General features: G+C 49.2%; 1 protein-coding gene across 1 annotated transcript; it reads right to left on the minus strand.

The window, feature by feature from the left end:
- Positions 1–27,163, minus strand: LOC120370344 (dimethylaniline monooxygenase [N-oxide-forming] 4-like). Its single transcript, XM_039484875.1, has 9 exons — positions 27,066–27,163; positions 20,163–20,300; positions 17,197–17,376; positions 16,508–16,670; positions 14,966–15,111; positions 13,704–13,903; positions 9,052–9,404; positions 8,539–8,611; positions 1–1,254 (listed from the first exon to the last, which is right to left on the minus strand). The coding sequence occupies exons 2-9, from the start codon at positions 20,292–20,294 to the stop codon at positions 825–827; spliced, it is 1,677 nt and encodes a 558-aa protein (XP_039340809.1). The 5' UTR covers positions 20,295–20,300; positions 27,066–27,163; the 3' UTR covers positions 1–824.
- Positions 27,164–27,306: the final 143 nt, after the last annotated feature.

Raw genomic sequence — 27,306 nt, forward strand, 5'->3', positions numbered from 1 at the left:
TATTTATTTTATGTATGCAATTTGATCAAGCCAAGCCACAGTGTTCTTATCAATGATGTTCAAGGCTCGAAGACCTCCAGGAAGTTGAGTCATATGTATCATGGTTTGTGGCTGCCCATATTGACATAATGGACGGTCTATAAATGCCACCGAAATTCTGCTGCAGCACAAATTCTATGTCCAGTACAAAACCAATTCAGAAGGCTCCATTGCCTTTGCAGTAAATCAAACGCAGGTTGACTTTGAGTGGGGTATGAGACAAGATAATTATTTGTTGGAAATAACTACTTAAGGTGCAGGGCACCAGAGAGTGTGGCTCATCGGCTAAGGTAAGCACTACACCTGGTAGCAAGCACACAATGGGAAAGAATCAGAAAATCAAAGTGATTAGAAACTTATCTATACAACTTCTCTCCATACAAAAGAGAAGGTGACTAGTCTATTTTCATAATCCAAGACAAACAATATGTAATCAGTAAACAAGCAGGGTCAATGGTGAACGACAAATGAAACATCTGACATCTCAATTGTAATAATCTGAGGCATTGATTAAGTTGGCAATCCCTATAGTCTCGGTTGCTGTCTCTGGATCTGCATTGTCAGGGCTTCCTCAGCCAGCGGTTGACCTCAGGTCCAACTTCATATTAGCTGGAGAGCAAGTGTGTGTATTCGCAAAGTGCTGAGGCCAGGGGTGGTTTCCGGTGTCAATCTGATTGGGATGAGCTGGGCTGGAAGAGTCTCTGAATTTTTTGGAACTGATGAATGGTTCCAGACATTGAAGTTATTGTCTTCTAGCAGCACAGCTTAGAACCTTCACCAGCTACTCAGAGCCCTCCTTTCATAAAGCCCATTTTACATATGGGAAAAACACCTAATCTTACCCTGGGGAACCACAGCTGAGGGGAATATTTACAAATAAGTAAACCAGCACAAAGGAGTGCAGGAAGGCCAAGAATTGTAAGCCAGTGGAAAACCAAAGAGTGATTGGAAGAATCATTGATGACCCGAGTTCTCAGGGGCTTTACAACCCTGTGCCACTGGGTCAGGATGGTGTTTCTGGCTCCTACCCATTTTCCTGGTCCAGCCAGGCGATACTGGCAAGGGGTGCATGGGCCAAAGAAAACTTCCAGGGCCAGCTTGGGATCCTTCAGGAACAGCAGCGGCACGTTGGGTTTTACACCAACACATGATGCAATTTCATCCATGTAGCCAATGTAACTCGTCTTGATTTTGCTCTCCTTGTTGGAAAGACCCCTTCATTAGGAAATAAAACAAAGAGGTTATTGTATTTCTGTGTAAACCCAAAATGCATGACTGAAACTCCTTCCCATTTCCCTGATTCATACAAAGCTCGGTGCAGAGCAAATAGTCAAATATACAAACCATTAAAGACATGGCTATAGAATAACACTGAAAACATAATGCCATCATATACATCAATTTTATGCCCTTCATCTTTGTCATAAACATACAGCTAAGGGTAGCATAAAATCCCTCCTTTACCTGTAAGGGGTTAAGAAGCTCAAATAACCTGGTTGGCACCTGACCAAAAGGACCAATAAGGGAAGAAGATCCTTTCAAATCTGTGGGGGGAGGTTTTTGTTTGTGCTCTCTTTGTTGTTCTCTCCTGGCCAGAGAGGGACAAGGGCAGGAAAAAAACATCTCCTAAACCTCTACCTGAAATGAGCATCTAAGATTACAAAAATTGTAAGTAAGCAAGGAATTGCGTTAGATTATCTTTTGTTTTAGCTTGTGAATTTTCCCTGTGCTAAGAGGGAGGTTTATTCCTGTTTTTTGTGACTTTAAAGTTTTGCCTAGAGGGGAATACTCTGTGTTTTAAATCTTATTACCCTGTAAAATTACTTTCCATCCTGATTTTACAGAGGTGCTTCTTTTACTTTTTTCTTTATAATAAAGTTCTGCTTTTAAGAACCTGGTTGGTTTTTAGTGTCCTAAAAACCCAAGAGCTGGTCTGTGCCCATCTTGTTTACCTATTTGGTTGGTATAATATTCTCAAGCCTCTCCAGGAAAGGAGGTGAAGGGGCTTGGAGGGATATTTTGGGGAAACAGGAACTCCAAGTGGTCCTTTTCCTGAATCTTTGTCTAGCTCACTTGGTGGTGGCAGCAATACTGTCCAAGGACAAAGAAGAATTTGTGCCTTGGGAAAGTTTTTAACCTAAGCTGGTAGAAATAAGCTTAGAGGGTCTTTCATGTGGGTCCCCACTTCTGTATCCCAGAGTTCAGAATGGGGAGAGAACCCTGACAATCTTGGTTCAGTTTTGGCCACCCTGTCTGAAAAAGGGAGCAGCAGAAATAAAAAAGATCCAGAGAAGGGCTATGAAAGTTAAGAGGGTTCCCCTCTGAAGAGAGTTAAAAAGATAAGGGACCATATCCTCACACCTCTGTCTGCCTGCTTTGCTCTGCTCAGGTCATTTGTCACTAGTTCATTAAGAGCTAGACTGAGATCATCTACTCGTCTCACAAGAGTTCACCATCAGCCATTAGTTAGGTGATTTTTTTGTCTCGATCACTAACTTGATCTTAATTTGAACCAGCGCCCAGGTAGTGAGATCGTGAGTAGGTGTGACAGTCACCGGGATGTGGAACACATCCTCACTCCTTCTGCATTAGGCCTTGTTGTCATGATATAAAAAAAGAGGTGTGTTAGCTCACTGGAATTAGTGAAGAACTTGTCTTCACTGCAAAGTTCACTTGAGTTATTACTCAAGTGTTGCTTCTCACTTGAGTCCCGTTTGTGCAGAAAGTGCGGTGATGCTTTTAACTTGAGTTGGTTAGTCCCTATAGGCTAAAACTCACCTCAGTACAACTTGCCATCTGCTAACACAACTACTCTGTGGTGTGGATGCAGGCTACCTCCCCTCAAATGCTGATAGTCCAGTGCCTTCCCACAATTCCCCCGTGTGTTCACACAGGACAGACAAGTTCTTCCACAATTCACAGAGCAGCTCAGCTTACTGCAGCACAAAGATATGTTCCCAGAAGTCATTGTGCCATATATAGGTGTAGCTTCTTCCAGTCTAGGGCTGCAGCAGCACAGGGAGCAGCACAGTGTGGAGACTGAGGCTGCCTTCCTACTGGCTTGTGCTGGAGGGCCCAATCATGGACATGCCGGACTGGCCCCTGTGTGAATTCAGAAATGGAACACCCGTGTGGGGCAGGGGAGGGGGGAAGGAATGTATTCTCTTTGGCTGCATGGAGGGGAAGCCATTTTCTGACTGTCCTGGTCAGAAGCCTGAAGCTGACTCAGAGGCCCCACACTGCTCCAGGAAGCCTGAACAACCAGAAGCTGTGGCAACTCTTAAGAGCTGGAAGACAACAGAGCCCACAGGCCCCTCCTGCACTGGAGGCTAGAAATCAGACGTGGCTTGATTTGCTTGGGAACCAGCCAACTGTGAAATTGCCCACAGCGATGCCAGCCTGCCCCTTGATCTCCAGCCACACTGCGCGAACCAGGCCCACAGAAACTTTGGGAATAGCCATTGTTGTAACACAGGTCAGGGATCCATTTTAGTGCCATCCCCAAGTGTGTCTCCTGTTCTCCTCTCCTTCTTTAATTCCCCCTTTTCCTGTTCAGGAAATGAACAGTTGTCATTCTTATCTGGGCATCGTTACTACACCAGTTAGCTTATTCCTACAGGTCCTAGCAGTATGGGCATCTGTACCCCCAGCCAGTAGGTGGAGACACCACTCATCAGGAACCAGATCCCATTGGTGCCAAAGGGGTGTGTGTCAAAGAGTACCCAAGGAGGGAGGAACCGAGCCCTCCACTGCCTTTGGAGATCGGGAGTGCACCAGAAGGGGGATTACAATGCCTGAGCACAGAGCCAATGTGGAGACAACAGCTGATGGGTTATTTCAGTGTGGCCACTCTCACTCAAGCCAGGCTAACTTGAAAAGAGTAACTCCAATGCAGATAACTCTGCCGTGAAGACACACTCTAACTCGAGGGGAAATGCTAGTGAGGAGAAGGCAGGTTTTAGTTTTCACCTGTGGCAGCAGGTCGAATTAAAGTTTAGGTTTTAAGTATAGCTCAACCTGCTAACTCATGTGAAAACTACAAACTTCCTTATAAGAACATAAAGGCCTTACTGGGTTAGACCAATGGTCCATCTAGCCTAGTATCTTGACCATGGCCATTGCCAGCTGCTTCAGAGGGAATGAACAGAACAGGCAATCATTGAGTGATTCATCCCTTGTCGTCCACTCTCAGCTTCTGGCAGTCAGAGGTTAGGGACACATGGCTAATAGCCACTGATGGACCTACGATTCAGGAACTTATCTAATTCTTTTTTGAATCCTGTTATAGTTTTGGCCTTCACAACATCCCCTGGCTATAAGTTCCACAGGTTGACTGTGCATTGTGTGAAGAAATACTTCCTTTTATTTGTTTTAAAACTATTAATTTCATTGGGTGACCATGTTTCTTCTCTTATGAGAAGGAATAATAACACTTCCTTATCACTTTCTCCACACGAGTCATGATTTTATAGACCTCTATCATATTACCCCTTAGTCATCTCTTTTCTGTTGGAAAAGGCCAAGTCTTATTAATCTCCCCTCAGATGGAAACTGATCATTTTTGTTGCCTTTCTCTTTACATTTTCCAATTCTAATATTGTTTTTATCTTCACTAGGATTTTGCCTTGAGTTAGCTCTTGCTTGAGTTAAGAATACACCTTTTTTTTGTAATAAAGACAAGGCCTCAGTCCTTGTGAAGGGGAGACAATTGTTGAGTTGATGGGTTTTGAAGGTCATAGATCAAAGTCTACAATGCTCAAGCAAATGGACCTTTAAAGATCATGCTCAGTGTCCTGGATAGTTTCATATTTTATGGTTCTCTCTAAGCCATGGGTGGTGCATGACTCCCGGATTTGGGGAGGCTGGGCCTGAGTGTCGGAAGCTCTCTAGAACTGGGTGGGCCACCAGTGCCCGGACTGTGGCCCCACCTCCTGCTCCGTCCTGAGGCTCGGCCCCACTCAGCATCCTCCCCTCGAGGTCCCACCAACACTCCACCCCCACTCTGCCCTAGGCCCCACTCCTGCTCGTTCCCCCTCCTCCAAGCCTTTCCCCCCGCCACTCACGTCTTTCTACCCTCTCCTTCAAGAGCCCCCCCACCGCTAGAACCTCTATCCACCCCCTCCCCTGAGGGGCTCCCTTCCCCGTGCCTCTCTGCTTCTCGGGGGCAAAGAGGCATGAACAGTGGGTGGGGGGGGCATGGGGGTAGGGGAGAAGAGGCACAAGAGGCAGGCTGGGGGGGAAGAGGTGGAGCGGGGATGGGAAGAGGAGCAATGTGGGCAGGGCCACAGTGTAAGAGTGGGATGTGGATGTAGGACCTCAGGTGGAGCGTGGGTGGGGCCATGGCCTGGGCACCCTTTTGGTCACAGCGCTCCAAAGGCAGCAGGCTAGTGGCATGCCTCCAGAGGGAGGCGCACCACATCCTGTTTGGGGAGGCTTAGCTTCCCCTGGCCTATTATACCTGCTGCCTATGCTTTAAGCCCATGAGAAGATTTTTGTTGTCATGTCTTCCCTGCCACTTTCTCCCTGAGCTGGATTCTAGGTACAGAGAGGGAAGCAGTGAGAATTGCAACATAGCCAGAAAAGCACAAGGACCAGAATGGGCATCCTGGAGCTCCAGCATGGTCATGAAAGGAAATTCCTTTGGAACTTAAATGGAGTCAGCTGATGGGATCCCCCCCAGAACTAAGGTGTGGTTACTAGAGGGACACTTTGTATGCAGTGTTATAATTGCCAGAGGATCACCATGCAATCCTGGCAGGCATTGTTTTAACAGGCACTAGTGTAGAATGCTGTACACACTGTTCTACCAGCAGCCTCATCAACAGGTCTGCAATCAGAACTCTTTCAGTTTTATAATCAGTGGTTGACTCTCACTCCTGTTTCTCCTGAACTAGAAAGAAGGGGAATCCAGGCACAGGAAACAGCTGCCATTCTTTTTAGCCACAAGATGGTGCCACTGCTCTAGAGGAAAACATTAACTTCAGGGTTAGAGCCGGATCAAATGAATCCCAAACTGTGCAAAGCTCACCTGGTTTTGTTCTGTTGCAACTCAAGACTTGGTCCAAGTTTGTCAAAAAGTTTGTGATCCCTTTGAGCTCACTCGGATCTGGTTCCCAGTAGAATGGATCTATTTTGAGTGCTGTTGTGTCAAACTGATGCCATTTCTGGGTGGTTTTGAATCTGTGTGAAACTCAGTTTCATTCAGTTTCAAAAACTTGGAAGAGAGCATGAATGAAACAAAAGAAATGTTTCAAATGAACTCTTGCGAGTCCAACCCCGCTCTATTCAGGAGCGTTGGTTAATAGCATTCTAGGGTCTTGTTAGCCATAGAAATGCATATGTCTCCCTGCGATCAGAGGCATCAGTGCAGGATGTGTGGAGCTGGTACCAGTAGCAGTCAAGCTGTGGCAGCATGGGCTTCAGCACAGTCTGTACAAGCCAACCTGGCACCCTGGCATGGGCGCCAACTTATATGGGCTCGTGGAGCTAAAGCCCCAGGAATATTCAAAATCAGGGGCTCTGCTCCACCAATATTTGGAGCTAGGTTTCGCCCCTTTAAATCCCAGCCGCCGCCGGGAATCAGAGGGCTCTGGGCTGCCCGCTGCTGTGGGGAGCCCAGAGCCTTTTAAATCCCAGCCGCGGCCGGGAATCAGAGGGCTCTGGGCTGCCTGCAACCACAGGGAGCCCAGAGCCCTTTAAATCTCAGCTGCGGCTGGGAATCAGAGGGCTCTGGGCTGCCCGCTGCTGCGGGGATCCCAGAGCCTTTTAAATCCCAGCCTCGGCTGGGAATCAGAGGGCTCTGGGCTGCCTGCAACCGCAGGGAGCCCAGAGCCCTTTAAATCCCAGCCGCGGCCGGGAATCAGAGGGCTCTGGGCTGCCTGCTGCAGCAGGGAGCCCAGAGCCCTTTAAATCTCAGCCTCGGCTGGGAATCAGAGGGCTCTGGGCTGCCTGCAACTGCGGGGAGCCCAGAGCCCTTTAAATCTCAGCCGCGGCTGGGAATCAGAGGGCTCTGGGCTGCCCGCTGCGGCAGGGAGCCCAGAGCCCTTTAAATCTCAGCCTCGGCTGGGAATCAGAGGGCTCTGGGCTGCCCGCTGCTGCAGGGAGCCCAGAGCCCTTTAAATCCCAGCCGCGGCTGGGATCAGAGGGCTCTGGGCTGCCCGCTGCGGGAGCCCAGAGCCTATTAAATCCCAGCTGCGGCCGGGAATCAGAGGGCTCTGGGTTGCCTGCAACCGCGGGGAGCCCAGAGCCCTTTAAATCTCAGCCGCGGCTGGGAATCGGAGGGCTCTGGGCTGCCCGCAGGGGCAGAGAGCCCAGAGCCCTTTGAATCCCAGCCGAGGCGGCTGGGATTTAAAGGGCTCAGGGCTCCCCGCGGCTGCCAGCAGCTCAGAGCCCTTTGAATCCCAGCCCCTGGCTGCTGATTGCCCCCTCCCCGGACCCCCACCCCCTATCTAAGCACCACTGGTCCTTGTCCCCCATTACCCACTCCCGAGACAACTGCCCCTAACTGCCCCTTGGGACCCCATCCCCTATCTAAGCCTCCCTTCTCCTTGTCCCCAACTGCCCCCTCCTGAGACCCCACCCAACTTCCCGCCAGGACCCCACCCCCTACCTGTCCCCTGATAAACCCCCTGGACTCCCATGCCTATCCAATTGCTGCCTGTCCCCTGACTGCTCCTCCGAACCTCTGCCCCATCCAACCCCCCCTGCTCCTTGTCCCTTGACTGGCCCCTGGAAACCTCTACCCCTTCTCCAACCTTGTAATCTTGTGGCACTGACGCGTTGTAGCTTCATTTTATATCGGCTTAGAGGGCGGGCGTGGGGAGGGCACCACCATTTTGGGCCCCACCAAAAATTATACAAACCTGCCGCCTATGCACCCTGGATACCTACTTGGGAGGCTAACCTGTGTTGCTGCAGCAGATTACAGCGAACACGGTATGTCTACATGTCCTGTAATCACACCTCCGACTGCAGTGGAGACATAGCCTCTGTTAGAAGAGTTTCTCCTGACTCTCTTCATCACCTATTTGGTTCCACAGAAGGAGAATTAAAAGCCCAAACCCAAACAGATAGACTTTTTTACTACCATTTTTCCCTTTCTATTAATCTAGCTAGTGAATCAGTGGAAGGATGGTCCAGTGGTTAGAGTGTTAGTCTAGAACTTGAGAGACCTGAGTCCCTGCTCCTGTACAGACTTTCCATGTGAGTTTGGGAAAGTCACTTGGTTTCTAGGGCCCAGCTCCTCAAAGGTATTTAGGCCCCTTACTTCCTGAAAGGTCTAGCTGAGTGCCTCAGTTTCCCCATCAGTAAAATAGGGACAACAGCATTGCCTTGCCTCACAGCATTGTGGTGAGGATAAATACAGCAACATACTGTGAGGCACTCAGAGTCTCTGGTGACAGGGGTAGATAGAAGGGCTACCTTCCCCTGTTCAGCAGCAATATTACTGACTGGAGCACCACCCCCTGAATATGGAATAGAATAAGTAGCATTTCGTACTGTTTAATTAGATGCTGCTGCTTCTTGGCAACTTCAGCCATCAGCCTGCTGGCAGGAGGGAGCTGATTCAACCCTGGGAACATAAGAGAAACATACTAATGCTTTGCACAGATGATCCCAAAGTCCTCAAACCAATCAATCCACTCTGAACTCCTTCACTGATTACATCGGAAGCTGGACATATTTAGCAAGAGCTGATCTAAGTATTAAAGGCCAAATCCCCAGCTGGTGCAAATCAACACCACTCCACTGAAACAAGCAGAGCTAGGTGAGTTTACACAGCTGAGGCTCCAAGTCATGTGTCGCAGAGAAGCTAGTGTGTTATTTCTTTGTGGAATTATGCTCTGTCTATGGTCACATTGGCTGTGCGACTCACATTCTACTAATGGCAACACGGGTGGTGGGAGGGGCTAGCTGGGACTGTACACAGGCGGCCAGATCACGTGGCCGTGGTTACACTGCTATTTTTAGCACACCAGCTAAATCAAAGCTAGCATGTGTATGTCTGCCTACCTTTAAAGACCCTTGTGGCCCAACGAGCCTGGAGTTCTGTTCCTGCCATGATGGAGCCTGTTAGCTCTATAAGGCCTAGGACAGCCAGCGTCGGCTTCTCCAGAGGGGGTGGGAAGATGTATTTGTAAAGAGCGTACTTGCTTCTGCAGTTGTTGCGAACAGACTCTTCAAGGAAGGGAAAAGAGAAAGTGTATCCGGTAGCAAAGACCACCATGTCGATGTTCTCCTCTACGGTCCCATCTTCAAAGACAGCTGAGCTTTCCATAAACTCCTCCACATTTGGTTTTACCACAACTGTACCGCAGAGGATGCAGCTTGGCAGCTCATCATTCACAATTAAGCTTAGGTTTGGACTGGCACATAGAAGGAAGGGAGAGAGAGAGATTGAGTGCAGTGTTTGCTCTGACATGGGGTATGATAAAGAACCAAAGCAGACCTGGAATTCTGGCTATACTACAATGAATTGTGAGGTGTGGAAGAGCTAATGGGGGAAGACCAGACATGGAGCACGTAGGTGCTCAGGGGTGAGGTGTGTAGATGGGGAAATGTGGAGGGAACTTGCCCTGTTCTGTGGATAAGCAGAAGCAATCAGAATCCAAAGCTGTCTGTCCAATACCAGCTGGGACTACCATTTGTCGGCTAGATTCTCTCTTGCCCCAAGGTGTACTTCATGTAGAAGAGGACGGAGAACGGTTGGGGCTGATATAGCTTCCTGATCCTCAAGGCGCTGTGGCATAAGTTAGAGCAGCCTAATTTTGCTCTAATTCAGGCCTGCACAACATGCGGCCCACGGAGCCTCACTGTGCGGCCCGCGGCGGGATTCTGAATCCCCCGCACACGGCGCTCTGTGGGCAGCTCAGAGCCCTTTGAATCCCGGCCGCGGCAGGGAATCAAAGGACCCTGCGCTGCCCACAGCGGCGGCGGGTAATCAAAGGGCTCTGGGTTGCTCACAGCGGTAGAGAGCCCAGAGCCCTTTAAATCTCAGCCGCGGCCGGGAGTCAGAGGGCTCTGGGCTGCTCGCAGCCACGGGGAGTGCAGAGCCCTTTAAATCCCAGCCGCCGCCGGGAGTCAGAGGGCTCTGGGCTGCCCACAGCCGCGGGGAGCGCAGAGCCCTTTAAATCTCAGCCGCGGCGGGGAATCAAAGGGCTCTGTGCTGCCCGCAGCGGAGGGCAGCCCAGCGCCCTTTGAATCCCGGCCCGCGGCCACTGATTGCCCCCTCCCCGGACCCCAGCCCTAACTGCCCTCCAGGACCTCCACCCCCTATCTAACACCGCTGGTCCTTGTCCCCTGATACCCCTCTCCCAGGACCCCACCCCCTATCTAAATGCCGCAGCTCCTTGTCCCCCTATTGCCCCCTCCTGAGACCCCTGCCCCTAATTGTCCCTTGGGACCCCAGCCCCTATCTAAGCCTCCCTTCTCCTTGTCCCCAACTGCCCCCTCCTGAGATCCCCCCAACTTCCCCTCAGGACCTCACTCCCACCTGTCACCTGATGAACCCGAGACTCCCATGCCTATCCTACTGCTGCCTGTCCCCTGACTGCCCCCCTGAACCTCCACCCCATCCAACACCCCCTGCTCCCTGTCCCTTGACTGCCCCCCGGAACCCTCTACCCCTTTTCCAACCTCCAGCCCCCTTACCGTGCCACTCAGAACAGCGTGTCTGGCTCCATGCAGCTCCAGACACGTTGCTGCCATGCTCCCCCGTGGAGCCCACAGCCCGCCCCACACACACACCCAGCACCTGCCTTCCAGATTTGAACACCTCAAAATTCAGGAGTGCTCAAGCTCAGTTTGGGCAGCTGTTACTTCATTTCTCCCAAATCAAATATACTGATCCACTGTAACTTGCTGTAGAAAAAGTAGGATAAAATTGAGCAAGAAATGCTTATTAGGACTGGAATTGCTATTTTCAACAGCCATTGCCTTTTTGTTTGTTTAAAAGGAAGACAGTGATATTGCACTGGCAAATTCCCCATAGAAAGAAACAGTGGAACAAAAGAATAATAAAGGCACCTCAACTTTTCCTCATTTATGGAGGACAGTCTTATAATATGCATCCAGATATCCTCCAATCACACAAGCTGAAAATTGTTCCACTTTACTGCAGCTCTGTAACCATATGGGAACCAATCCTGTCTGTGTTTTGTGCACATCCAAAATTCCTGCTGAATGACCCACCCTGGGAGCGAGTTACCAGTGACCCAGGGCTGGGGCGGCAGGAGGTGTGTGTGTGGGGCATTGGTGGGGAGGAAAGGGGGAAGCCCAGCGCTGGGGCGGCTGTGGGTGGAGGGAGAGCCCAGGACTGGGGCAGCAGGGGGTACAGGGGGGAGCCCAGGGCTGGGATGGGGGGCAGCCACATTTTTTTTTGCTTGGGGCAGCAAAAAACCTAGAGCCGGCCCTGCCGGGTTCCCCCAGCCGCTGGAGCACCAGGCCCTTTAATTTGCCCCTGAGGGCTCCCAGCCACCTCTTCAGTTGGGAGCCCCTGGTTGATTTAAAATAAAGTATCACCTCCCCACCCCCAACCTTCCATTTTGGCCCACAGCTGTTTTGGTGGGGCGGCGCTGGGGAAGGAGGGTTTGTTTCCGCAGGGGTGGGCGGCCCTGGGGCGGGGTGTTTCTGCGGGGCTGGGAGGTTTCGGCCCTCACCTGTTTTCTTTGGAGGAATGTGGCCCTCGCCGCTTTACGAGTTGTGCAGGCCTGCCCTAATTGATGACAGCTGGGTCTGATCCCTAGGCACCACACTGCACCTGGGCCAGGAGGAACAGAGCTGTGCTCCTCCCAACCTCAGGGGTGAAAGTAACTTAAAGGACTTACCGGTACTCCGGAGTCCTTGGGAGGGGGTGTGGCCTCTACCAGAAGAGGCGGGGCCTTTAAATCCCCTGGCACTTTAAATCAGGATTTAAAGGGCCTGGGGCTGGGGCTGTGGTAGCATCAGCTGGGAGCCCCGTGCCCTTTAAATCACCCCCAGAACTACCAGCTGCAGAGGTGGATGGGAGTCCTGGGGGTGATTTAAAGAGCTCAGGGCTCCACCTGTTGCTACCACAGCAGAGCCCCAGGCACTTTAAATCACCATCAGAGGGGGCCTGGCCTCTGGAGGAGCTTTAAAGGGCCTGGGGCTCTGCTGCAGTAGCGGCAGCCAGAGCCCCTGGCCCTATAAATCACTGCAAGAGCCCTGCCGCCGCTACCCCAGGGCTCCAGCATCAGGGCTCCGGTGGCAATTTAAAGGACCCCGGAGGGTAGCGGCAGTGGGAGCCTTGAGCCCTTTAAATCACCACCCGAGCTGCGCTGCCGAAGCCCCGGGGTAGCAGCAGCAGCCGGTGGCTTGGGCGGTGATTTAAAGGGCCCGGGGCTCCAGCTGCCGCTCCCACCCTGGGCCCTTTAAATAGTTCCTGGCATCGGGCTTTAAGGATAGGTTCCTGGGTTATTGTTTATGTTGTATGGTGTCGCGGTTGCTGGTGAGTATTTGCTTCATGTTGGGGTGCTGTCTATAAGCGAGGACTGGCCTGTCTCCCAAGATCTGTGAGAGTAAGGGATCATCTTTAAGGATAGAACAGGAGTACTTGTGGCACCTTAGAGACTAACAAATTTAGGTTGTAGATCTTTGATGATGCGCTGGAGAGGTTTTAGTTGGGGGTTGTAGGTGATGGCTAGTGGCGTTCTGTTATTTTCTTTGTTGGGCCTGTCCTGTAGTAGGTGGCTTCTGGGTACTCTTCTGGCTCTGTCAATCTTTTTTTTCTCACTCTCACAGATCTTGGGAGACAGGCCAGTCCCCGCTTATAGACGGCATCCCAACCTGAAGCAAATACTCACCAGCAACCGCACACCATACAACATAAACACTAACCCAGGAACCTATCCTTGCAACAAAGCCCGATGCCAGCTCTGTCCACATATCTATTCATGTGAAACCATCATAGGGCCTAATCACATCAGCCACGCCATCAGGAGCTCGTTCACCTGCACATCTACCAATGTGATATATGCCATCATGTGCCAGCAATGCCCCCCTGCAATGTACACTGGCCAAACCGGACAGTCTCTACGCAAAAGTATAAATGGACACAAATCTGACATCAGGAATCATAACATTCAAAAATCATTGGGAGAACACTTCAACCTCTCTAACCACTCAGTGACAGACTTGAAGGTGGCAATTTTGCAACAAAAAAACTTCAAAAACAGACTCCAAAGACAGACTGCTGAACTTGAATTAATATGCAAATTAGATACAATTAACTCCAGGCTTAAACAGAGACTGGGAATGGTTGGGTCATTACACTAATTGAATCTATTTCCCTATGTTAAGTTCTCCTCACACCTTCTATGGGTCATCTTAAGTATCACTTCAAAAGGTTTTTTTTCTCCTGCTGATGATAGCTCATCTCAGTTGATTAGACTCTTCCTGTTGGTATGCATACTTCCACCTTTTCATGTTCTCAGTATGTATAAATATCTCCTGTCTGTGTTTTCCATTCTATGCATCCGAAGAAATGAGCTGTAGCTCACGAAAGCTCATGCTGAAATAAATTTGTTAGTCTCTAAGGTGCCACAAGTACTCCTGTTCTTTTTGCGGATACAGACTAACACGGCTGCTACTCTGAAACCTATTCCCCAAATGAAACAGGAGATTTACACAGAAAACAAAGAAAGCACCTTTTCTGAGGAATCAAGCCATAATTTGCATGGTCAAACCATATATTGAACTTCTTCAGCCTTAGCCATCTCATGAGGGTTGATGGGAGGAAGTTTTCGAGACAGTTGTGAAAGCGAGTGCTGAGCATCATGTCAACAGGGAAGCCATGGTCTGAAATACGACTAATCACCCATGTGCCACTTCTGGTGCTGAGAAACACCTGGAAAATAATTGAGGCCTGAGAAATGTATTGCCTGGGAATCTGGGTTCCTTTTTTTGTTCTCACTGTCAAATCATATCTTGCATGTTTGCTAGGAGGCCTTCAGCGTGGAAGGGTAGAGAGCTAACCAGAATATCCCAAGATAAGGAGATTAGGGGGCAAGGAACCAGGATCCAGATGAACAAGTCAGTTCACAGTGTCTCTCTCTGACTCCTATTGGCTGCAAAACCACCAATTTGTCTGCTGAACTGATTTGCAGAACAGTCCAGGAAACTGAAGTGTATCTTTTTATAGCTCTTGATCTTAACCTCTGTGCACTTTGCAATGCCTAATCTTGGCATGTCCTCGGCTGCTATTTTGTTCATGCCATTCTAATATCATCTGGCATCCTTCCTGAGGCACTTTCCATGGGCAGTAATTAGGGTTTTTGAAGACCTCAAGATACTAGCTATGTTTCCTGACTTGGGGGATGGGTGGGAGAATAGTCCCAGGCCCTGCTCATGAGTGCAGGACTATCAGTGAAACCTTTTCAACATCCTGCTTTCCATTTCTTTCAAAGAAGGTTCCTTGGCAGCCTACATGAAGGATTCTGGGGCACATCTAGGACCTGAAGGTGCCAGGTTGCGTGTGGCTGATCTGGAAACAGCAAAGCTACTTTGGAGATGGAACTGGGTAGGTGGAGACCAGTGTGAGATGGAGCAAAAATGGATGGTGGAATTAAAGGAAGAAAACTGGCAGGGAGGGGATGATTGGTGGTCACAGGAACAGGTGCTTTCTGTCCAGGAACCTCTGATCTACATAGAATTCTTTGCCAATTGCATACAGTCCGCTTTCTAAAGGGTGGCATGTGTACTTGGGGCAACTCACTATACAAGTAGTAACAGTAGATATTGTAGTTATAGTGTTGAGAGAGAAACCACAATCAGCATGGCTGGTGCTCCCCAGGACTTGATCTACCTTTGCTTGTGATACGTTGGACTATTATTATAGCCACCCCAAAGTGACATTGTGTGTGCATGAGAAACTCAGACTCCAAATCTCTACACCATCCCAGAGCTGTACCTGAGCAGCCACCCGACTGATCTCCACGGCGATATCTCCTCCAGAATTCCCAACACCGAGCACAAGGACTCTCTTCCCTTGGAAACTGGCAGAGTCTTTGTATTCCCAGCTGTGGAGGTACTGGCCTCTAAAGTGATTTTCTATACCTGTGAAAAAAACAGGGAGCATCTCTTGCCATTAGATAAATGTGCTTGTTTCATTCAGACAATTCCGTCTGGACAGCATTGCTTTTGACCCATAATTCCAGTTTAATTACTTTAATCTTCCCACTTCTTGTCCAACCATTTTTCCTTAATGTCAGATTCAAGTGCACTTGCGATCAATAGGAGTCTTGACTTCGCTGGGTGATGTGTGGAGCCTGAGTACTCTGAGAGGATCCAATATCCTATTCTCTGGGCCCATTGGTTTTTATTCCTATGCCAAGACAATGCCCCCTTTTTAAATCTGGAGCTGCTAATATGTTGACATCAATGTTTCATTTTCCTCATGCTCCTCTAGTGTGGAGTAAGTTCAGCTCAGGCCTGGGGGTTTGCAGAGGTCATGGAATATATACAAATAATAACAATGAATTGTCTAAGCTTACATATTAGTATCAGAGGGGTAGCTGTGATAGTCTGTATCCACAAAAACCACGAGGAGTCCGGTGGCACCTTAAAGACTAACAGATTTATTTGAGCACAGGCTTTCGTGGGTAAACCCCCCACACTGCTTCAGATGGAAGTGGGTTTTTTTACCCATGAAAGCTTATGCCCAAATAAATTTGATAGTCTTGAAGGTGCCACTGGACTCCTCATTGTTTTTCTTATATATTAGTGCTTTCCATCATCATCTTCCAGAATATTTTGCAAAGTCTGTGCTAGGTCCTCAGCTGATATAAATCATCATAGCTCCATTGACTTCAATAGCTACACCAATTTACACCAGCTGAGGATCTGGCCCTCTAGATTTCCATCTTGTCATGAGAGAAGGTGCTGCCAATTGCCTTCCTTTAAGGGGCTCTGAAACCTCCCTCCCCCTCCCCCACCCCCGTGGATTCTAAGGGTGGGGCTTCCCAACGTGAAGCATGGCAGAAAACTCACAGAAAATGGATCAGACTGATTTTCTCCTTAATTGCAAAGCTATACGCTTTCTCCCTGTAGATCTGGGAAGTTGCGTATTAGCTCTACTCTGCTATGTCATACCGGTGACCACTCAGGCAGTCAGTTTCAGTTTGTGCTTTACCTGCATCACATTACCACCCTCACAGCTGGGGCTAATTAATAACCTCGTTGGCAGCTTCATTAGCGAGGCAAGGGCTGAAAGGACATTAGGAATAAAATACCCTCTTACTACAGAGACCATCTCTTCTAGGCAGATCAGAAGGACACAGGCAGGGCACTGTAGGGAAGCACACAGGGAGACGTATTCCAGTCCATATGTTAATTCACCTTATTCACTAATGCTGGAATTCATCCCGCCACAGACGGCTTTGCCAGGGCTGAATTTCACCCCACGCGCCGTGCGGCTTTCTGTAAGAAATTCAACTGTAAATGCAGGACTTACCAGGGAAAGAATCCAGTGGTAAATGGGGCTCTGCATAATGGCCACTGCAAACCATAACAGCATCAAAAACAGCCAACTCAACCGTCCCATCAGTCTCAGTGACAACATCCCACTGGCCAGTGGTGGAGAAATCTGGGCGTTTCCTTACACTGTGAACTGTGGTCTTACAGGAAACCACATGAAAATCAAAACACCATTATGGATTGTTCTTTATAGTAAACCGGTTCCGTGTTTGAAGGTTAGACCCAGATCCCCGAAGATACTTGGGTTCCTAAATCCCACTGGGAGTTAGGCATCTACCGACCTTTGAGGATCTGGGCCTCAGTGCTCGGGTAAGCCTGGAGGTACGGATATTTTTTTCTTCTGTAAGTATGCAAGACTCCTGGTCCAGCCCCTTTGCACCAAGACAGTGATGCTAAGGAGCTGAAAAGGGTAGCTGAGGGGTGTGACCTGTCACCAGCCACCATATATTAGGGCAGCCTTGAGTCTCCTTTCACTAGCAGTGGGGGTCAGACTGCCAGCCTGGCTAACTCCAGGATTCGGGGAGCACAAAGGTGACATTAAATGTTAAGCCATCTTTGTCCCCACACCTCTTTGGGTCCTGCACCAAACATAGCTTGGCCAGACCTGAAGGCCTGGCATGTCAACTGCAGCGCCGCACACACACAAACCTTTGACTCCCTTCTTACCTTGAAGCGTATGTATCTGAGAAGGCTGAAGCGCTCAGCGTACATTCTGAAATATTCCAGGAGCCTGGAGTGGTTCATGTAGTTGGGGAAATCCTCTGGGAAGGGGAAGTCGCTGAAACACATCATCTCCTTGGAGGTGTTGGTTATCACCGATCTGTAGACACAGATCCTCCCCTCTTCCTGTGTCAAATGCAAAATATGCAACCATGTTTTCCGAAAATGACTGACTGAGAGGGGTTTACTTGATTTGGTTCATCAGAGCAGGGTTAAACAGCCCACTGGTACACAGAACAGACACATGGGTCCCACACCACCACCTCAGGACTTGTCTACACTGGGAAGTTATTCCAGAATAAGGTGAATTTAAAGAGCTATAGCTGTTCTGGAATAACTCTCTATGTGGACACTTATTTTGGAAGAAGAGTGCCTTTCCTGGTTTAGCTTAATCCACTTCCACAGTGGATTCAGATAACACAGAAAAAAACCAAAAACACAACAACAAAAACAAACCAGACATGCTTATTCCAGAGTGAGGGCTGGTCTACACTACGCGTTAAACCAAATTAACCCTGCACCCGTCCACACAACAAAGCCCTTTATATCGATATAAAGGGCTCCTAATACCAGTATCTGTAATCCCCCCCGACGAGGGGAGTAGCGCTGAAATCGGTATTGCCATGTCGGATTAGGGTTAGTGTGGTCACAATTCTACGGTATTGGCCTCCGGGTGCTATCCCACAGTGCACCATTGTGACCGCTCTGGTCAGCAATCTGCACTCAAATGCACTGGCCAGGTAGACAGGAAAAGCCCCGCGAACTTTTGAATTTCATTTTCTGTTTGCCCAGCATGGAGCGCCAATCAGCACGCAGTCCCAGAATCCAAAAAGAGCTCCAGCATGGACCGTACGGGAGATACTGGATCTGATCGCTGTATGGGAAGACGAATCTGTTCTATCAGAGCTCCGTTCCAAAAGATGAAATGCCAAAGCATTTGAAAAAATCTCGAAGGCTATGATAGACAGAGGCCACAGCAGGGACTCAACACAGTGCTGCGTGACAAGTGTAACGGAAAGCCAAAGAATCAAATGGATGCTCATGGAGGGAGGGAGGTGGGACTGAGGACTCAAACTGTCCCACAGTTCCTGCAGTCTCTGAAAACTATTTGCATTCTTGGCTGAGCTCCCAATGCCTGAAGGGTCAAAAACATTCAGGGTTCAGGGTCAATTTCCCGCCCCCGTGAAAGAAAGGTGAAAAAAATCGTTTCTCGCCTTTTGTTGATGTCACCGTATGTCTACTGGATGCTGCTGGTAGACGGAGTGCTGCACCGCTAAACCGCAGCATCCCCTCCTCTCTTCTCTTTGATGGCAGATGGTGCAATAGGACTGATAACTGTTGTCATCATCCCGTGAGTGCTCCTGGCTGGCCTCGGTGAGCTCGGCTGGGGGCGCCTGGGCAAAAATGGGAATGACTCCTGGTCATTCCCTTCTTTAAGCTTTGTCTCATGGAGATTCAGTCCTGTCTGTAATATCATAGCAGCTGGGAGGCTGTGCTCCTCTTCCCCCTCACCTTTAATGACTAATGGAGATTCAGTCCTGCCTGGAATATCATAGCAGCTGGAGGCTGCCTCCCCCTCATTTTATCTCAATAAAAAGTCAGTGTTTCTTATTCATGCATTCTTTATTACTTCATCACACAAATGGGGGGATAACTGCCATGGTAGCCCAGGAGGGGTGGGGGAGGAGGGAAGCAACGAGTATGTTGTTGCAGGGGCACCCCCTAGAATGGCATGCAGCTCATCATTTCTGCGGGATGTCTGGGGCTCTGACCTGGAGCGGCTGTCCTCTCTGGTTCTTTAGTAGGCTTGCCCCATATTCTAGGCAGGACTGACTCTACTTTTAGACAAAACATAAAGAAGGGAATGGCCTGGGGAGTCATTCCCATTTTTGTCCATGTGCCCCCGGCTGACCTCAGCGAGGCCAGCCAGGAGCACCCATGACAGCAGCAGACGGTACAATAACTGTCATCACCAATTTCCAAAGCAGCAGACGGTGCAATAGGGCTGGTAACCGTCTCTGCTACCTTGCAAAGGCAAGTGAATGCTGCTGTGTAGCACTGCAGTACCGCGTCTGTCAGCAGCATCCAGTAGACATACGGTGAGAGTGAAAAAAGGCTAAACAGGCTCCAGGGTTGCCATGCTATGGCGTCTGCCTGGGCAATCCAGGGAAAAGGGCCCGAAATGATTGTCTGCCATTGCTTTCACGGAGGGAGGATTGACTGACGACATTTACCCAGAATCACCCGCGACACCCCATCGTGCATTGGGATCTCAACCCAGAATTCCAATGGGCGGGGGAGACTGCAGGAACTATGGGATAGCTATGGGATAGCTACCCACAGTGCAACGCTCCGGAAATCAACACTAGCCTTCGGCACACCGCCGAATTAATGTGCTTAGTGTGGCCGCGTGCACTCGACTTTATATAATCTGTTACCAAATACTGGTTTCTGTAAAATCAGACTAATCCCGTAGTGTAGACATACCCTAAGTGTGTCCACATGGGAAGCTATTCCAGAATGTTTTTTTCTACAGTAGCTACTCTGGTCAATTTCCCCATGTAGACAACCCCTCAATCTCCTCATATCCCTGTCTCTATAATGGTGTTATTGAGGGACTGGATACACCTGATTTCCAGACTCTGGCGCATTGCTCCAATATAAGTACTGACTTTACTGGGGAAGAGTAGATATGTGTATGCCAGAGACCATGGCTCTTGTTGTTCCATCTCCTTATCCCCGTGAAGTCAGAAGGGAAAGCCCAAGTCTAGTCTGAAAATGTGCCTAGGTCCATGGGTACAGTCTCTTCCTTGGCTGCGAATGTAAACTATGGTAATATTCAAAGCAACACATAGCCTGGTCCAAAATAAACACCCTCTTAAGAAGTCACTGGATAAGGAAATCCCACTCACTGTGAATCTCCAGAGGCCCCCGATGTCATGACTTTGCTCAAAGCAGGTGGGCTCCAGCCCCTCATCCAGACAGCACTTGATGGAGGCCAGTCCACTGGACCCAGCTCCAATGATTGCCACCCTCTGGACCATGCTTTCCTGTATCAGGAGAGAGTCACGTTAGTGTCAAAGCTGCTCTCTGGAACTCCTTCAGTGCCTTGCATTGTAAGAGCTTAAGCTGGAGTATGGCAGGGAAATAAATGATGAAGTAATTGGAATTTCTGCAGCCCAGTAAAGGACAAAGGTTAATACGTATGTTAAAATTTGTGTTGCTGGGCTACTGCAATAATTTTTCAGGGCAGGAAGTACGGCGGCCTTAGGGAAAATGGCACCATGGGCACAATGGAACTTGTATTTTGGTGTTCCTGGCACCCATGGGCATGGTGATGCACCCCATTGCCCCATGCCCCTGTGGGCTCCTCATCCCCCCAGCCCCCACAAGCTCCCCACCCCCCAATCCCCCGCTGCCTCCCTCAGTGCTTTATTTGTATTGAAAGAGGTGCTAGGACTCAGCCCCAGCAAGCCCCTGCACAAATTAAGAACTGGCTGGGCGGCTGACGAGTGGTGGCTGCGGGCTGGGCGCCTAGCTCTGAAGGCAGTGCCACTGTCAGCAGCAGCGGAGAAATAAGGGTGGCATGATATATGGTGTACTGCCACCCTTACTTTGTGCTGCACTATTCCTTCTGTACCCCTAACCCCTTCACCACCACCCCCCGTACCCCTAACCCCTGCACCCATGTGGGGAAACCAACCTGGATGCACGGAGCGGCTGGCATTGCTGCTCGCTTCCCCCTCAAATACTGCTCCCTCTGTGTCCCCCTAAGGGGCTGTGAGTGAGGAGCAGTGTCAGGGCTATCTGAATCCAGGTTACTTTCCCAACCTGGGCTGTGTAAGGGGAGGGCAGCAGCTCCCGATGATGCTCGCTTCACAGCACATTCCAGGTGGGGAAGTGACCTGAATGCATGGAGTGCTTGATGTTAATCTTCACTCTCCCCCTCTTCACAGACCCCTAGGGAGGGGCATGGAGCAATCTGTGGAGTGGGGAGAGCAGTATCTGTGTCACCACTCATCCTCCCTCCCTATTCCATGGGGCAGAAGCAGAGAGAAATCTGGGCACCCCCCACATGCATCGCCTCTGTGTGTTTGTGGTGCTCCCCTGCCAGCCAGCAGTGTGTGTGCCTCTGTACTGCTGCATGGCATCCCCCTGAACACGGCACCATGGGCCCCGGTGGCCCATCCCTAAGGCTGCCCTGGCAGGGAGAATGTCTTTAGGATTAAGGGCAATGCCCATCTGTGACCAACAACTGTGGTTATCTTAACATCCCTGCTTTTCAGCAGCACCAGGCACTGGTGTCTTTTAAACCTTCGCCAAAATGTTCAAGTCTGGCTTGCCTGAAGTCAACCTCTTGAATCCGTAAGTGGACTCGGCAGCAAACTAAGATTTATGGATGAAATCCTGGTCCCACTGCAATCAAAAGCAAAACTCCCATTGATTTCAATGGGGCCAGAATTTCACCCCATATGGCCAACTGATAAAATTATGTTTGAGAATTTGTGCGAAAGGCAAAGGGGTGGAAGCTCTTTCTGGAGGAATCCCTTCCCAGGCTCTTTCAGACCCAGCCACCAACTCAGGGGATGAAGTAACCATTGGGGTGAGACGTGGCCATTAAGATCCAGTGACAGTTTGGAACTGCTCTGCAATAGTTCATGAATGCTGTAGGCTGACTGGTTATTTGGAGGGTCACTGTAGGACGATAGTGGGTTAGTCTAATAGGGGCCTGTTAGAAAAGACAAACAGAAAGAGCAAGAATGGCTCAGGATAAGCCACCCCTCAGTAAACAATTAAGGGCTGTTAGAATCAATGCCCAAACTCTTAGCTTTGAAGATTCTGCCTCCTGGCAACCTATCAAACTGGTTGGGACCATGAAAGGAAAGGGTCACGAGTACAGAAGACCAAAGGAACTTTCTCTCCAGAGGTGGAGCAGTAGTTGTTTGGGAGAATGTGGCTGAGAGCCAGTTACCCCCTGAGGGGTGCCTGAGGAAGTGAAACCTGCCTAGTGTAACCGGGGGAATGGCTATTGTGGAGAACTTTCCTGGTTTCTGCACTACCCTGGTGAAATGGGCTAGCGAAAGGATCTGAGTCCTTGCTCCCACTCCCTTCACCCAGAGGCCTGCCTGACATTGAGGGAGGCTCTTCCACTCTCCTGTGTTGCAGAGTCCTTGTAACCCCGACAAGGCTGGGCCCAGAATTCCTGTGGGGCTCGACCTCCAATCGTGTCATGGTCAATCAGGAGAAGAATGGAAACAGTTAAAGGAAGAAGCTCCCCCTCTCGCCCAATGGGCATGGAGAACACCATGAACAGCAGTGTCTGAGACATAAGGAAAGTTCACAGCCTGTTCCTCACACCTCCCAGGCCTCCCTACCAGGCGCTGGCAGCGCTGTGGTGTTACCACGGGTCAGACACTGCTCTGGTGGTGGATACACGCCCTCAGCCTCTAGTGAGATCCTTTTCCTCAGTGTCGGCCCCTTCTGTCCAGGGTCATGTCCCCCCTCCAACTCTGGCCTCAAGGCCTCTTGTCTGGTGACATCTCTGTCTGCTGGGCCCTCACTGCCCAGGGTCCCCCCCTTGCCCTCCTCAGCTGCTCATCTCTCTCTGCTCCAGTGTTACTTGTGGCCCAGTCGGTGGCTGCTCTCCGGCTCTGGCTCCCACTGCAGCTCAGCCCTGGCTCTCCCTCGGTGTGGCTGGTCTGCACTGCCCCAGCTCCTGGCTCTGGGCTGCTCCAGGCTCCTCTCTAGCTTATTTCTGCCTCCAGCCCAGCTCTGCCCCCCGCAGCTCAGTGCTGCTGTCTCCAGCCAAGCTCCAGCTGCTGCTGTCTCCTTGGCTCTGTTCTGCTCTGGCAGCCCCAGCTCACAAGGAAGGGATCCAGGCTATTAACTCACTCTTTGGCCTCCCCACCCTGTCAAGCTGGCTGATTTGGAGAACGAGCCTCTTCCCCAGTGGCCCTGGGGATTATGAGTCTCAGGATTCTGAGTCCTCTTTGGCCCTTTCCCTTTCTCCTAGTGGGGAAGAGGGCCAGCCAAAGTCTCACTAACTCACTAAGTTCCAGTAGGGGGCTGGCAGCCCAACATTAGGTCACCATCCATCATGTAGGATCGACTGCCAAGATGGATGTGTGTAGGCTGTTTTCAATCCTTTTTCTCTTGGGGCTTTATTCCTGCTCCAAACCAGACAATGCTTTGGGTGAAGCCAATGCTCTGACTGTACGCACCACTGGTCACAGATTCCCAAAGGGAGGGACCCCGGGTGCTGAACCTAGTCGGTCCTGTTGGGTAAACGTGGTTGTCACAAAGGGTGCTGTAGCCCAGCGCCCAGTCTCAAGAGTGGGTGAAACGGCTGATTCCACCCCAGGAGTGGTGAAGGCAGGAAGCCTGGTGCCTGAGGGGACACACTCGAAGAGTCCAGAAAGGTGAAAGAGCAGCAGCCAGCCCTGTAACTGGGATATCATCTAGCTCTCAAACTATGGAGTAGGCTCTAATCTCCTGGAATGCCGTTTGCCTGCCTTGACAATAGGAGGTCGTTAGCTAACCAGGACACCTATATTAGGCAATAGGATAATGGATTCCGACTGGAATAGCAGGGCGTCTTTTCCACTTAAAACAAGAAACACTCACACAGCAGGAAGCCAGCAAGGACAGACTGTCAGCGGTTACCAATGTAGGGCACAGAAGGCTCTTTGCTTCTAAGAGAATGAAAGGGTTCCTGTAACTGCCCCGGCAGTAGGCCATCCTGGGCGGGCCTTGGGGCCAGGCAACCCTGAGCAGTGTTGAGTGTTTGTTTGTTCCCATGCTTGTAACTCTCTTTACATAAAACTTGTCTGTAAGAACTGGCTTGTCTTGGACAATTTACACAGTTTTCTGTCTGAGGAGAGAGGACTCCTCAGGGACCTTCATGCAAAGGCCTGGAAGTTAACAACATAAGCACCTGCCCTCGTTTCAGTCCAGAAGAACGGGGAACATGGTAGGAGTGTGATGCAGAAGCAGCAGAGAGGAAGAACAGCTCAGTGGTTAGGTTGCTAGCCTAGGCCTTAAGAGACCTGGGTTCAAGTTTCTGTTCTAATATAGGCTTCCTGTGTGACCTTGGGCACCTCTCTTAGTCACTCTGTGTGTCAGTTCCCTCTCTGACCAGTGGGGAGAACAGAACACAATACCTCCCAGGGTCTTGTGAGGAAGAATACATCAAAGATTGCGAGGTGCTTAGATTCTACACTGATGGGGCACTGTATAAATACAGCTTTCCATCAGGCACCTGAAAGATCAAGGTGAAACAGGCTGCAAAGGTCACATGTGACTACATAGAAGTGTCCTGATTGCCAATTGGATCTGTGGACCTCAGCGTTCCTGAAAATGTGCAGTTCTGATTATTTCTTTTTCATCTTATGGATTCACATTTGATCCTTCTCATTTGCCTTTGTTGAGACAGTTTTGTTAATAATTTGTACTCACAGAGTCAGGGAAAGGGAATTCCTTCACCCTTTCACTTGATAACTAGAGAGAAACTGGAATTTACGGTGAAGGTGCCAAGAGAGAATTGTCTCAGATGGCATTCTGGGGTTTACTAGTGACCGAGTTTAGCAAGTTTAATCAGCCATGTCTGTAAACAACTAAATCATGAAGACATCAAGAGAAGGCAACTGTGGCTTGGGAAAGGGTTAATTGGAAAAGGCAGGGGTCAGACGATGATAGAAATTGTGCTGCTGTGTTGAGATGGGAATAAACTGCACTCCTGCATCTGAATCTGCCTGGAGTTTGGATCTGAATCAGACCTTGGTGGCTAACTCCTCTCTATAACAGGCCAAACCAAACCCCTGACATTTGGGCAGACTGAATCCAAACTTGAGCTTCTGATAACATTATGCTTCTTACTGGAGCTTCACTGACTGCGTCTGCAGCGATTTGTGCAGGATGGAGTTGTTTGAGTAGCTGAGCACTTTTCCTCCAGCAGGTGCAGTTCACTGCAGCTCTCATTAAACCCAGCTATTAATTTTCTGCTAGGACAACACCCCATAGCACAGTGTTTCTCACGTGGTAGGCCACCAGCAAGCCTTTGTGGGGTTCCCCGATGCTGTTCCTGCAGCCTAACACCTTGCCTTAGGCTGAGAGAGTTGAATGCTGGTGTACACAGGTACAAGGAAGTGGAGGAAAGTGCAAAGCACAGGAAGTGGAGAGCCCCTGGTTGCAACAGCCTGGCTTTTTAATTAGCCTTGGAGTCCCACAGCCTCTTCCCAGCATTCTGCTGGATTTTTAAAATTTGTTCATTTAAAAAAAAATCCCATATCCAATAAACCATTATTTAAATAATGTGTCCCAAAGCCTACTCATAGCCCCAAGGAGCTGTACTGATTGGCAGGGGATAGCCCCTCCTGTTTACCATAGCCACACCCCCTGCTCCATGGTACCAGGAACAGCACTGGAGCTGCTACCACCCTGCACCACTGGAGGTTCCCCAATGCTGGAGAAATCAGCCCCTGAACCTTTAAGCCGAGTTTAAGGCTGCTTTGTGCTACTGTGTGAGTATGGCTAAGGATGTGTCTTTAAAGTAAGGACTCACATAGTGCCATATTGACCCAGTGCTGGACTGACCCAGAGGGTCTGCTCCATCCTAGAGACCTAAGTGAAGGCCAGGCAATAAAACTGTTAAGCTGCCGCAAAGGATGAGAGCAAGTATCAGTGATTTAAAGGTTAAATAACATGCCAAGAATATTGTCATTATTACAAAAAAAGCCGCAAACATTGGAAACCCAGGAAATTCAGAGTGAAGATGAAATAAAACTGGACATTTCCATGTTCTCAATTGTTTAGGTTTCTGTTAAGGCACCCAATAAAGCAATAAACAAAAGACCTTGTGGGGGCAAAAACATTTAAAACGTGTAATTTTTGCTTATGTAGCAAATAAACATCTGTAATCCAGTACTTCCCAAATGCTCAGTAAAAGAAAGTCTCATACCCTATTGTGAGCTTCCCAGGTATCAAACAAATTGGTTAGTTCAATCAACAGTTGGAGGGAGATAAGAAGTAGAATGATTTATTTGACGCTTGCTAAGCAAATTCCCTAATCCGAGACATCATGAGAAAATTCAGGAGGAAGTTTATTACTTTTTTATCCAGAAAGTTAGAAGGTAATTTAAAAAAAAATGGAGCATATAAAGGAGAACCGCCTACAACTTTAATTACTACTTGTTCCATAGGAACTATGGCCACTTTGAACAATGTTATTGAGTCCCATTTTCAAAATGAGGAGCCTAAATCTGATTGAAAGTCAATGGAACTTGGGCTCCTAAGTGTCTGAGTCACTGTTGAAAATGGGACTTATTTTACTCCATGTTTTGTATACAATTTTAGCTACACACATATGTATTATAAACTATATTGGTATATGTCATTTTAAGAACATAAATGCCCTGCAGAAGAGCTGCATGGAGCCTGAAAGCTTGTCCCTGCCACGTACAAAACTTGCTGCAATAAAAGGTATTTCCTCACGCATCTTGTCTCTCTTTTATGAAGAGAAGCAGTAACAAAAGAAAAAGAAGAAAAAAGCCACTTACATTTATCCAAAGTCATAGCAAAAAGTATGCTTCTGGATGTGTGCCTTCAGCACATGATGGAATTAACACAGAAATGCTGCTCTGTATGTATGGAACAAGTAGTTTTCAAACACAGCATAACATTTCCCTATCATACTTTTCTTTCACACTTGCCAATCACAGTCCTCCCTGGGGTTCTGAACACACACCAAGTTTGCAGATTGATTGTTGAAAGCATGAAAAATGCAGTCGGGAATAAGGACTCTAAGTAAAGAAACTCACCTTTCTGGTTCAATGTGGTGTCTTTTTTGTTTTGCATTCGATTGGGTTTTGGGTGAAGTTTGTCTGGTTACAGATTACATGAGAGAGTAAAGTCCAGACATTACAGCTCACTCTCATTCCTCAGCTCCACTGACCTTTACACCCTCCCTCCCCACATCTGTGTAGCATTGAAATTCAAATGCATTCCTATTTGCTCTCAAGAAAAAAAGAAAAATGCACTAATTCTGAATGGCTAACCATA

The sequence above is a fragment of the Mauremys reevesii genome, linkage group 8 (genome assembly GCF_016161935.1).
Source record: "Mauremys reevesii isolate NIE-2019 linkage group 8, ASM1616193v1, whole genome shotgun sequence".
NCBI classification, from domain to species: Eukaryota; Metazoa; Chordata; order Testudines; family Geoemydidae; genus Mauremys; species Mauremys reevesii.

Coding starts and splice junctions, on each gene's coding strand:
- LOC120370344 (XM_039484875.1), bottom strand. CDS start 20,294: ATGGTCCAGAGGGTGGCAATCATTGGAGCTGGGTCCAGTGGACTGGCC. Junction 16,671..17,196: donor TCAGATACATACGCTTCAAG/GTAAGAAGGGAG, acceptor GTTTCCTGTAAG/ACCACAGTTCACAGTGTAAG. Junction 15,112..16,507: donor ACCACTGGATTCTTTCCCTG/GTAAGTCCTGCA, acceptor TTTTTTTCACAG/GTATAGAAAATCACTTTAGA.